Consider the following 14,067-nt stretch of genomic DNA (forward strand, 5'->3'; position numbering starts at 1 on the left):
GGGGGGGGGGGGGGTAGACACACGAATCTGTAATCAGTTCAGAAGAAGTGTTTTCGGGCAGGCAGACAATAACCGCTGGTACATCTCAATGTGGCAAATCCAATCAGACATAGTGTGGACAATTCCGCCGAGCCAAGCTATCAGATTCTCCAAGATCAATTCTATCTGGCCAGCATAGTCCAGGAACCACAGCCAGCTCACGACCCTCAGCAGAACCGCTTGCAGACAAAGTCCCAGCTTACTCAAGGCAAAAGTCTGAGTGCTGATAGTACAGCAATCCTTCATATTGGTCAGGCAGCCAGGAAATGGCTTGAATAGCCACCAATGTTGTTTTGTAGAACACCAGGAGACCACCAAGCCAATCTGTAGAATCCAGTGGTCAGAATCCAAATATACTGTATATCCAGCTAGTTGAGCAGAGCAGAACAGAGGTCCCACCTTTGACATGTCCTCTCATGAAAAAAGACTTGTTCCAAAAATTTTTTAAGAGACCAGCTAACCAAATCCATAAAAATCAACAATTTTTGGTTTCGGATGAAAATGTAGAGGAGGCTCCAAGCAGCGAAGCAGAGAAAGATAAGGGAGGGCAGGAGAGAGGGTAAAAGTGTCTTACTCCTACGAGAGCAGAACAAAAAAATAAAATAAAATTCGAGTGATACTCGAATTAACAGCATTGTAAGAGGGGACAACTGGACATGGAAACCTCCACCCCTGTTTAACAGCAGGTAGTTTTTCTTCACAAAAATGGTCTTCTTTACTTCTATCTCAAACCAACGTTCCTCTCTGTCAAGAACAAGAACATATTCATCCTTGAAAGAGTGACCACTGGCCAGTAGATGAGTGTAAACCAGCTGGATGATGTTGCTCTTCGGTGCTTGACCAACCTTTTGAACAGTGGCTGCTTTGTTTCCCCAGTGTATAACTGGTCGCAGTCCTTCTGGCACTTAACAGCATACACAACATTACTCTGTGCTGGAGGACTGAATCTTTGAGGTGAACTAGTCTTTGTTGTAATGGGCTTGAAAACTACTGGGACGTCATGTTTAGAAAATAATTGTCTGTTTCTCTGAAACTCCCACAATAGAAAATTAATTCAACTTACATTTTTGAAGCAAACCCAATTTAAGATGCTGTCAGAGTTGCAATTCCATTTATCAAAATATGTCTGGTCCAGTTCTGGCCCCACAATGCACTAATGCTCTGTCCAAATAAAAAAAAAGAATGATGGCTCTTTGGTGGCCCGGATTTGGTTTGCCAAAGGTGGTCCATGCTTGGGCCAGCAACACATCGACCAAACCACAACAGAACCAGTTTTGGCATTGAAAGATTCAGACCATATTAATCATACCATAACAGCGCCAGTTGTGGTATGCCATCATTAAAACAGTGTCATCAATTCCAGACCTGGCCTACATCCAGTTGACAAACCACTTGCAATGCCAGCAGTCAGCCAGTAGTGTTAGCTTGACACCAGATCTGGCCCTCACCTGTCTGCTTTGCGGAATACGTATGCTCAGAAAACCACTGTGCTACAGCAACATAATCAAACTATAACAATAACTGAGTCAATACTAAATATGAAACTTGAGCTAAAACCCATAAAATAAATTATAGACCCTTGGTTTTTGGCAAAAGTTGAACTCCATTGACTTAAATACATTCCGTGACCCTTTTTGAACTAAAATGTGGGATTTTCAATGAATGTGTACCACAAACTTTGCTCATTCCAACAAAGAATCAAATTTATGGCCATACATGTCTGTTTGTTCCAGCTTAGTAAAATACGAGCTCATAAGGAAGAAAGACAAAATGCCCACATAGATCAAGTAGAGTGGTTGTTCTGGTAAAATGTCAACAACTGTTCACATAAAAAGATTCTACATTATAATTTTAAATGTTAAACTAACTCTTAAAGTTGACTGTGAAACAAATCCTTTTAACAAATGTTTTAAGTAAGAATGGTATGTTTTTCTAACATCTTTTTTGTTCATTATGGACTAAAGTGCCTGTGATGAGCTTTTCCTAAAAATACAAAAAGTTAAAGAAAACATCTTTATATTTAAGAAATTTGGCATAATACATATGATTTTACCCATTTTGTCACATACCTAGTATACTTTTTGGGAACGGGAAGTGATGAGAAAGTGGAATTCTTTAAAAAGAAAAACTTACTGGTTTTTGTTTACTGAAACAATTTTATGTAAACTCTGACACCATCTCTCTATGACAGTGACTAAAAATAATTTAAAGCAACATCAGATTATTGGCTACCATCTGTTTTTTCAGCATTTCGGAAATGCTCTATTTAGAGGCATTCCCCTTTGTCATCATTTCCTGTTACGGCACCAGCGACTCTCTCAACAACTATTTATCAGTGAATTATTTTTTGCAATGTTATGTTTCAAAAAATGCATTTGTATTTATCACAAAAGTTTGATTCCACAGGCACTTTAAAGCTATATTGTATATCTAAAATCTATAAATGTAACTGATGTTGATAAAATGTGCAGACTAATGTGTATGTAGTTCATTGAACCATGAGATACAGCACACATTCTTTAATAAAACCATCAGGGATTTAGAAAACATTGTGGCTTTATAAAACATTTTATAAACACTTATAAACAAAGGCCTTGGATCCTCTGCAGTTGTCTAAAAGCTTTACTGAGAAAAAGATACACCGACGTCTTTCTCCATTACATGTGAACAGTGATATAGGGTCATTTTTTATGTTGGCAACTTCAACAATTGTATGTGATGCAATAAAACATCACACGTTCCCTAATCAATGATTTAATCTGATTTTAAAAACACATTACTAAATGCAAAATCCCTATGCTGACAAATAGATACATATTTCCCAGATGTTTACGCACACATGCTGTGTAAACACAGATGCATGTGCAAGCACACCTAAGCGGCTAAAGCTGTTGATAATGAGGGAGATAAGCTCCACAAGTTGAGTGTAAACAGTTGAGAGATTACTTTACAGGCACTATCACTGTTCCCTCGAGTCAGTGTAAACACTCAGATCCATTAGCGAGCAAAGGCTGATCGGAGGGATCTTTCCAACTTTCTAAACGGTGAGATGTGTCGGAGTGAAAGGAGGAAAAAAATAGTGGCAAAGAGAATCTTCTTAGACATGAATGAATGAAAAGAAATTGCCGTGTTGGTTTATGTGAAAATCGGGGAATGGGAATCTTAAAACTAACTTGAAATAAAATACAGACAAAAGCAGAGTAAGACTGTTTTGTGTAAAGCCAAAATGCCTTAAATCCTTGCAGATTAGAAAAACAGCAACATGAGCACAATTATAACTGAATGACAGAGTTCCTCGGATGAATATCAGGTGTTTGGTTTTGTGTGTGTTACTTGGTGGGGACAATTTTTGACTATTTTCCTGGTCCGCACTGTTCCTTACAGGGACAAAAGCCTTGTCCCCATTGGGGTAAATAAATTGGTGGGTCGGGGTTAGGGTTAGGACTGAGATGTGTACTGAGTTTAGGTTAGGGTTAGGTATGTACTGGGGTGGTTAGGTGTAAGGGTTACAGTTAGGCTATGGAAATGACCAGTAAATGAATGGAAGTCAATGCAACTGAGGAATATTACACATCAAAGAGGCCAAGCCATTAGATTTTTTTGTTTACAGTTGAGACTTAAGCCACCAAGTTAATGGACATAACAGTGGGGGTCTGTGCAGAGGGGGTGTCTCCCAACTTACCTCAAATGCCTTCCCTGTTCCCCTGCATTGTGAACAAATGACGTAAAGAAATCCAAACTGTATATGTGTTCTCTTGTCTCCTGAAACATTTCATTTCCCATTTCTACAGCGATTCATTTACCAAGACCCAAATTAAATTTTCCACTGCGAGCGAGGCACAGAAACAATATACATTACATGAAATCGGGTCAACAATATTCATGCAGTGACTTGTCAGGCTGCATTATTCGATTTATTGAAGGATGTAATTGACCAAAGTCCATCATTCCTGCTTTTAAAAATACATATCTATTTAGATGTGGTAATAAATTAGTATTTAAAGCTTGGCATGCCATTTCTATGACAGTATTAAATTTGAATTCTTTTAGTTGAATAATGAAAGAGGAAATAACCTATCATTTTACCGAACTTATTCTAAATTATTCCAGTGATTCGCACACATTTTTATGGTTTGAATACTATACTACTACTATACTACTATTTTATAGACATTTACATCAGGGCTTTTAACTTCATTTGCAAATAAGCTAGAGTATATATAGAAATTAAAGATACAGGCAGTTTTGTTAATTTTCTTTACCAACCACAACCATGTTAAGGACAGCAAACATTTTGTATCTCATAACTTTAAGCAGCTTTTGTTTGGTTAATGTCAAATGTCCTCGCAGAGATGCTATCATAACTCTCTCCTGTTTGGGGCCAAAGTAGCAGATGGCCACTTGACTTTAGTGAAAATATGCGAGCAGCCTCTGTATTTACCTCCCTGTTCTTGCAATTTTTTTCTGGAATACTTGCAGAAAAAGAGGCACTATTTGACTTCTGTTGTCTTTTCAGGTTTTTTTTTTTAATTGCACCAATGCCATTATTAAACAGTGCTGATGGTTAATAGCACGAGCAGTTTAAGGTGGTAATGCTCGAAGTGTAGTCAAATGTATCATTGTAAAAAGAAATAAAGATTAAACATCCATTAATTTGTTTGCTTGTAGACCAATTGCAGAGACTAAAAACAGCACTAAATGTCTTTCTCCTCCTGTCCCCTTCTTTTTTTTAGCTCTTGCTTAAGGTTTTGTTGATGATGGTTATTTATTGAAATGTCTACAGTTTTTTTATACCAAAGACAGAATTGGTCTTCAGTTTCAACAATGATATATGTAAAAAACTTCTGTTGCAAAACAAATAGTAAATGTCAAGGAAAATCAAGTAAAATAATTATCTAAGAAAAAAGTAAGAAGGTATAAAAATCAATAAAACACCATTAACATGAATCACTATACAACTTTAGATTTTTATACCCCAAATACTTCACCATCAGTTTCTTATGGACAATTACCCTAACCCAAAAACCCTGTTCCTCATGACCCGCTGTCCTGAATGTTTTACACACCTGATTCAAATAAATAAATTGCTTATATACAGTATACATATATTAACATAATGACATCAAATTTAGCAAAAGCCTGCCAATCACTCTTTAATTTCAGTCAGGTGTGTTAAAGCAGGGAAACCTGTAAAACATGCAGGACAGTGGGTCATAAGGAACAGGGGTGAAGAACCCTGCCCTAATCCTTTGATATTTACTGCAAGGTATTGAACACTGATAGCAACTACATGGGAAACTACAGAAGTAAAAAAAAAAAAAAACTAAACAAATGCATATGTTTCCCTTTCTCTGATTTGTACTCGTTGTCTATTGTTACATGCTGGAAATGCTCAGGTCATAATAGGATGTGATGCGCAAAGTCACACTTGGCTAAAAGATTTGGCTAACAGGTTGGATTCAGAGAATATTTATTTATTCATGTTTTTTTTTCACTCCAGTACCAGTGTTTTCTCTTTTTGTGTAGTAATTATGTCTTCCTATCAGTTAAGAGCTTGTGGATTAGAATCTTTTTTTGTTGCTAAAATGTGTTTTCATTGCAGAGCTTTATAATGTAAGAAAAAAGGTTTGAATGCATCAAAAATAAATCTTTAGTGTAATTACACAATCCTACAATTAGCTATGTTGTCTGAAGATGGAGCAAAGTGGTAGGCATTCTAACAGTTTTAACCCAAAGTGCCCAATATCGCTGACATTTTTCATCAGGGTGGGAATCACCTTATGTGTTGGTAGAAGCATGCCAAGTACACAGAAGCCAGTTTATTTTATGAACTAAGCTGAAAACAAATTTGTAAGACTACATTATATACAAAACATAAATACACATGATGATATAATGAACCACAAGCTTGTCATTAGTACTTAAAATGTCTGATCTAACAAAGCTCTGGAGGATGTGGTTGCCATTTCTAACTGCCTAATATATTTAGATTCTCTTTCAGCATGACCGCTTCTTTAATTCTTTTTTTTTTTTGATCGGACAGTATGAGGCAGCTCTGTAGTCATGAAGCATTTTCCTAGGATACTTGTTCCAAAAATGGAGACATACATACGCTGAGTAAGATGGAAATATGCAGCCAGTCTCAGTGCTCTGCAGAGTGACAGAAATCCCCTTTTCGAACATCTGTTTGGTCCTATAAAACAAGTGTTAACTGCATAATCTAAAGGGATTCCACAATTTCTGTGCCCATTACATAATACTGACATGGTATCTGCCAGATTTTTCCCAAAGGGTTTATTTTGAAATGGCAGGTTTCAACAGGTGCTGGGAAACCACCAGTGCAGAACAGATTGAGCGACAGAACCAAAAGTAAGACAGGATTGTCTGGAAAAAAAGAAGAAAAATTGAGACTGTGCTTGATTATTGACTGTTTAACACCGGTTGGCATACTGAACACCAGTGACTTTCATGATTTTGCAGTGGGCTCTAAAAAGATTACTTAAAACTGAGTAGATGAGAGTTTGGATCAGAGTAATATGACACCATCGCCTTACCCCCTTATTTTTTCTTTAAGTGTTTGTGTGTCAGAAAGAAGTTGATGGTAAAGAGTTAAAGTATTTTTTAATGGCAGCAGCATCCCAAAGTACAATTAGGTTGTTGGTTTTTAATTCACCTCAACATTGGTCATGCAAGTGTTTCTATTGTGTCTATTTCTCACAGTTTTTTATGCCATTGCTTTAAAGGGGACATATCATGCAAAATCCAGTTTTTTTAGCTGTTAAATACATTGCGTTGTGTACTTGGAATCTCTAAGATTGCAGAACATTTGAATTTAGTTTCTTCCTGTGCTGCATAGATATCTTTATATTCTGTTTGGGTCATATTTTTCAAGCCATTCAGTTGATGTTTTCTGAACTACTGCAAATTATTTGTGAGCTGATCTGAGACACACCTCAAAAAGGAGTGAAAGAGGGGCTTGTGGATCTACAATAACAGGAATTCAGACCAAAGAATTGCAGTTCCACTAAATATAAACCCCACCTGAATGATTTAAATGTAAAAAAAAAGATTTAAAAGTATACAGTAGTTTTCCTTTAAACTAAGACCATCTTAAAAAAATTACAAATACAGCAGTTTTGTTCAAATCTGAAACAAAATTCATGTTTTATCAAAGACAATAATGCAAAAACTTGTGAGTTGGGGATGACTTTCAGCTACTACCACAACACCAAAGTCTTGCTCTAATTCTATAAACTGACTGAATTGCCATTATTGCATTTACTGAGGTCAACTGGCTGTGGTAACCATCTTGTAGTAGGATGATTTAAAAAATAATCAGTTGTTGATTGTCATTACAATTTGTCCAGTGTTTCAGGGGCTATTTGGCTAATAGACAAACTAACATGCACGCACATGCATGACCACGCGCAGACATAAAAATTAAACAGTAATACTACGTTCACACTGAACGCATTTTGAGCATCTAAAATGTGCCCAACGCCTCAAGTTGGACGTGCTATGTTCAGACCGGGACACAGACTAGATTCACGTCTCAACAGGGAGGAGCGTCTTGGTTTTTTCCGGTCTATCTTTAATACTGGATGAAATAAAGATAAAATATAGAAAATGGCTTTGCTTTATTTACTGATAGCAAGCGATTGTTGCGCTCACCAGATAATTTAGAGGCGGTCTGTTCGGTGAGTTTTACCACAGGAGCTGTGAGTTGACAAACTAATTTTTTGTCCCGAGCCCAGTTTAACACCGTGGTCAGTTTAACGAGTCGCTGACCCACATCGGTGCTGATATCTCCAGCCAGAACACCAACTACAGAAGGTCAATTTCAGCTAAAGAGCTCCTGTCCGTCTGTTTCAGGTTAGTGGGCAACATTCAGGAAACCGTCATGTGGAAAAATGAGTCTCTCTAATTGGTTGACGCGGCACGTCGAGCAGCAAAAGTTCCGCACCTACCGCTTCATTGCATGCCATGCTAAATTGGCTAAATGCACCGCGAGACCCCTCGACGCGCGTCCAACATAGACTTTGCATGTAAACCGGACGCTCCTGCTGCTCAAAATGCATTTGGTGTGAACCTGGTTTAAAGCAAGTTATTTTATTATTGTCACACCTCAGCTGGGTTGTTCTAACTTTATATCAGCATGTGTTTTGGTTTCAAACTTCAAAGGCATGTAATTGGCCATATTAGACTATAGGTATGTACAAGAGAATGCCGGGGTGTCTCTTTTTAGTTTAGCCCCTTTGATGGACTTATCCTTTTAACAGACATAGCAGATTCCAGCTGCCGGAAACCCTGACCAAGAAAAAGCCCACAGTAAATAGATGAATAGCATAGAATAAACTCAAAAGACTTATACAGTATATCATTTGCTATTTAACATATGTTCATTTGTTAAACTTTTATGTGAGTTCTGCAGGTCCAACAGATTGGGTCAGCGTCATACCTTAAAAATGATTACTTCAACTCCTAATGGACTCAGGGGATCTCAGGCATCGACCACAACAGCTGTTCCACAAATGACCTGCTGCATCCCAGCTCGTTTATACACAAAATTTGACTGGTATTTAGAAATTCTGGGGTCAATAAGCTGTTCTAAATGTTATATAATTGTACACCCTCAAAATGTTCAACTAACATTTTGTATTTTTTATACAGTTTCAGTTTTCCATTTGTGGATATAAAGATTTTAAGAGGAACCAATAATTCTTCCATGAAACCACATTATTACCCACAAAAATCTCAGATTACCTCCCTCATTAAGACCACGGTTGTCCCAAAAGGCTCTTTCACTGATATGCTTTCTGTCCATGACTTTGCTCTACATGAAACTGTCCAGAGCTGCACAGACAAGGGAGGAACATTTTTCTTGTGTAAGAGTGTGCTCATTTAAATCCTGCCTGTCATTTAGCAAACCACTCCCTATGATGTCTACCTCATCAAACTGCGCTGACTGATCCTCATTCAGCCTCGGCCCTACAGTGTCAAGGATAAACAGTGACCAGAAAAAAAAACTTTTTTTTTGCCAAGATCCAGCAGAACTACACCCTGAAACCACACAATCATCATCAGGTCTTGCTCCCAATCTGGCTCTGTCATGCATCGCCCTTTGTCACAGGGAAACACAAACTGACACACACTCGTGACATTTTACAACATCAGGGAACACCTGCTTCCCCACAGCCGTTTCCAAGGCTCTCTTCAGCAAGTCTGATCATCAGAGTTTGGATGGGAATCAACACATTGCATCAAGATAAGCTGCCTGCGCAAGCTGCAGACAAATGTTGCTACACATATTTAAATGGTGAGAAGGCCAGATTGCTGGAGTTTTGTGAACTTGAAGCTCATTGTGATGCACCACGTGACTACAGTTATAAGTCATTTACCTGCAGTTTTATACAAAAGCTGAAACTAAATATTGCTAACATTTGATGAGGCATCCCGTTGGATTGGATAGACACAAACAAAATGTCAAATGAAACAGTTCAGTCGCTCATCACATACACATTGTTTTGGCCAGTATGCAAGCTATTTTTTAACAAGAGAAAGGAAAATATGTCATAATCCCAGAACAGGTGCTTCAACGGGCGGGAAAAGGGTGGAGAATACAGTCGGTTTGGCCCGACACCTTTCATTTGCTCTACTATCAGGAGACAACATATGGGAAGATTGGAGTAGTTGATTCAGCCAATAAATAGCTCTTTTGACACTGCTTGTCAAGAAATTACAGATGTGAAGGTGTCACGGGCCAAGAATGCATACCAGTCAGAAAGAATGGGGTGAAGATAGATGAACAAAATACTAGGCTCCATATGGTTCAGTGGGTGGGGGAGACAAAGAGATAGTTGACTAAGCCTAAAGAAAAATGTATTGTTATATAAGTCAATTTGATTAGAAAAAAGTGTAAATATAGTTAAGAAAGAAAGATATATACCTGTATAAGTGATTAAGCCATTGACAGTAGGCTACTAGTTTAACAGATAGCCTAATATCTGTTTTTGGAAAATGTATGATATTGCTAACTCACTCACAACAAAACTAAGTACTTATAGGTATGTGATTTGGACAAACTTTGGTTTATATACAGAACAGAGATGGATATGTAAATAAAAGGCAGCATAAGTGTTGGCATTATAACTGGAGTGACAGAAATATTAGGTAGATACAACACGAGAGTTTCATAAAAAACATTGTTGATTTGGATGAAGACTGGTGGATGTATCATGCCATTGCCAATCAGGATTTCTCCCTCTGTCCAATGTTGCACAGCTCATAGCTAAGTACATAAACAACAACAGTGATAGCAGGATATACTGTATAGTTGTTTTCACTCTACAGTGTATCAGTGTTGTACTGTGGGAGGAGTCCAAGGAGGAAAAATTCCTTTTTTATTGCTTGTTAACAGTGGAGCTGGAAAGAAGACGTAAACATCGGTTGCACATTCACATGGTCAATAGGACCAGCTGCTTGTTAAAGCTGTACGTCTGGCTAATTTTACAAACAGCTTCTGGGAATAGATCATTTTCAGCAAAATACTATACAGAAGGATGCCACTCCACAGTGCTGCAGTGCTCCAAATTAACAAACATGCCAACAAATTCCTGACCAGTCACACACTGTGAGCTGCAAGGTTTGCAGGACAGAGTTCTGACTGGGGGCAGTGCACATGATGGCTGTAACCGGAGGAAAATAGATAGAAGTTATACAATTTTCATCACTCAACAGCGTGAGCAAGACAAGCAATTTGAAGTATAAACCAGCCTTAGTGGGTATGAGAGGGCACCCACTCATGTTTAGGTTCTGGTCACTTAAGACATACCACAACCAAGGATGAACCTCCGTGTTGTCTGCCAAGCATTCCAGAACCCCATCACATATGATATAGTGTATGAGAATCCATATGAACGCAGGTTATTTGTGGAAATGATTCAGGAAACCATGATGATACAGAACAACAGCAGTCACATGGTTACCTGTCTTACTCATCTCTAGACAGTACTGTGGTCCAGTCTTGCAATAAAACAATGTTCATCCCACACAGCACATCTATGACTGCATCATGTTTCGGTCCTTTTTTGGCCAAAAATCTTCCCAAACCTTTTGGTAATCAAGCATGTTGTGTCAGTGTAGATTTCATTTCAGTACAGTCACGACTTTTCAGCATGTGCAGTTTCAATTCATGAAAAATATAGAGTGAGATACTGTCCAAAAGAACATTTGTAGCATTTTGAGCTTAGGAGTTTTATTCCAATTTCCCATAAAGCTGATCAACCAGCTCCTCTGTTTTCAAGTATGAATACAAATGTATAAAACATTAAACTGTTACAAATTTGGTTGTCACAGTCCACAGAACATTAAACAGTTGATCCAGGCCAAGCCTGAAATCTAAAGAGACCAAACTAATCACTTTCTATCCAGAAAATTTACAAGGAAAACATGAGGACATGCCAGAACAACTCAAATACTATTTTTAGTGACATTCAGATTGAGAGCCAGTAAAAACCTTAGTGCTTGTATACCAATGAAGTAATACACAAACTTTAGAACCTTCATGCATGAGTAAAGCCAAACTGAGTTTAATGAACTGTGATAGTTTAATCCAATAAATTCATTCTAAAAAAAGAAAAAAAAATCATAACAAAGCTGTCATGCATTATTTTGAAATGTTTTATTTTTGTGCACTTACGGTAGATTTCCTATTTTTCTTTGCAATTACCTGATTATTATCATTGATATGGTTTTCCCACCTATATATTCTCTTGTGTGTTTATACCCCCCTTACTTCTAAACTTTATAATTTTTGTATGTAAAGTGTCTTGTGTTGTATTTTTCTTTTCATGCTTTATCCTTTTTTGCTCTGATTACTTGTCTGTGTTTGACTTGTGTCTGCTTGTGAAACCTTTTAAACTGAAACCTGCTGGTGCCTTAAAAACAAAAGCATTCACTGTAGTCCAGCATGATAAGAGACAACGGATCTCTCATAGGTAATTTGAGATGGTCTTTTTCTCACAAACTGTTTGTACTCAAAAGAGAACCTACAGAGGATAAATCCTGAGAAGTAAACCCAGTGCAGCACTATTCCACTTTATTAATCAGTTTTACTGGAATTGTTGTGATGTTGGCTGTATTTTCACACAGCCTCAGCCAGTAGCTGCAGAAGCTACTTAGAGATCAACACCTGCAGCCAATTTACATAAACAAACATGCACACAAGGTTCTGACCAATCACACAATGGTTGACACACAATGCTATGAGACTCTGACTGGGGACAATGAGGGGTCTTAGCAGTGGTAAGAATAGCACACTACGCAATTTCTGTCACACACCCACATGAGCTAGATGCTAGAATGGACCATCTTACTGACTGTAAATCAGGCTAATTAGTCTGCTCTAAAACTGTCATTTGAACTTTTTGGATTTTTAATTTACTGAAATTTTACCTGTTCAATAACATTTTCTTTTGACTTTATTATCAATCTATTCCACAAATGTGTTGTCCATTGAGTTAAATAAATAGACTTTTATCAACAATTTTTAGGACTTTAGCAATCTTTATGTCCAATATTAAGTTGATACACCTGCTGCCATTGAAACAGCACTAAACTTTTAGGGCTCATCCAAAGAATAGTTGGGGATGTCCTTGGGTGTCTGGTTATTTGACTTTAGGAACAAGTCTTTTTTGTTCGAGTTGTGATGTAAGTCTCTGTGTTGTGATGTTTCAGTAACTATATCTTTATGTATTTCACCAGGTTTTAGCAGTATACATTAGTATCTGGGAAGCTTTGAAGTCATATGAATTTAAGACTTAGTTATGTTGTTTAAACTCTTTTTTGCAGGGCCTAATGTTGCAGTGAATGTCCATGTCTTAGTGTTGGAGTCTTTGTTGACCTGTAGCCTATGGAGCATCCATCTGCCTTCTCTGAGCCTGCCAGGTGCCCCACAGCTCAGGTTTCCTTCTTTCTGTGAGTTTTGCTTTGGGCCATGCAAATCTGCCCAACATATAGAGTAAGTCCTGCCTTCAACACTGATGTCTGATCTGTCCCCTGCCATGGTTCTGACCTTTTGACTAGTCTTGTCTTTGCTTTCTGCTTCTGGGCTATCTTCCTGAGTAGGACACCTTGCTATGCTTACTAAGAAATAAATAGTTCCAAAAGGGTAAAATATTCATTATTTTCTTTTTAACTGATAGCGTTGCTTGAAAGAAAAGATATGAAAACCAAGACGTAGTCAGAGCTCTTATTTAAAATCTCTTGTTTTTTTTCTGTTGAACAATAGTGGCTTTCATTCATCAGCTCTAAAGCCTCACCCTGTTGTGTTGCTTTGGTGTTATGTGTAAAAGTCCTGATGCAGAATGAACGAATGGCCACTGAGCTGGCAATGGATAAAGTCACAGAGCAGAGGAGGCGAGTGTGTTTAAAGTGGAAATTGAAATGCACAGCACACCACTCTAACCAAAGCTTATGTTGTTTGTCCACTAACTCTTTGATGCACACAAACAAATGACAGAGTTGTCACCATTTGGTATGTGAGAATTCCACAGGACAACAGAGGTCATCTTGAAGGTATCCGTTTTCAACAGTAAGACACAACGTATGACAATAACTCAAGATTTTACACTTTTTACACGACAACAAAAACATTCATGTGGATAGTGTATTAATTGTTTTGTAAAACAGTAACATTATTATGGAATTAATATATTGAAAAATGAAAACTACACTGACCTGGCAGGACATGGTTGAGTGTTGCAAGGAACCGCTCCAGTAGCTAGTTTGGATCTGGGATTGCAGTATGATGTGTTCACTTGCACCCGCATGTCTTTGTAGCATGCTGACTTGGTGCTCATGTGTCCTATTTGAGAGCATAGATAATTAGTTACAAAAAAATCATTTTACGAGTAAATAACTTATCACTTGGGCAGTGACTATAAACCAAAACTGATAATTCATGCAAAAATTTACTTGAATGTCTTGAGACACCTTTTAAAAATTTGTTAGTGCATACCTATATATATA

General features: G+C 37.7%; 1 protein-coding gene across 2 annotated transcripts in view; it reads right to left on the reverse strand.

Moving 5' to 3' along the window:
• The window catches only part of adamts16 (ADAM metallopeptidase with thrombospondin type 1 motif, 16), a gene marked incomplete in the record, with an annotated part of 76,601 nt that overhangs the window by 15,140 nt on the left and 47,394 nt on the right, over positions 1 to 14,067 (reverse strand). For both annotated transcript variants that reach the window (XM_014003433.1, XM_014003432.1), the window contains 1 exon segment: positions 13,777 to 13,903. In XM_014003433.1, coding sequence (XP_013858887.1) covers positions 13,777 to 13,903 — 127 coding nt within the window.

Source organism: Austrofundulus limnaeus, unplaced genomic scaffold, assembly GCF_001266775.1.
Source record: "Austrofundulus limnaeus strain Quisiro unplaced genomic scaffold, Austrofundulus_limnaeus-1.0 Scaffold18, whole genome shotgun sequence".
NCBI classification, from domain to species: domain Eukaryota; kingdom Metazoa; phylum Chordata; class Actinopteri; order Cyprinodontiformes; family Rivulidae; genus Austrofundulus; species Austrofundulus limnaeus.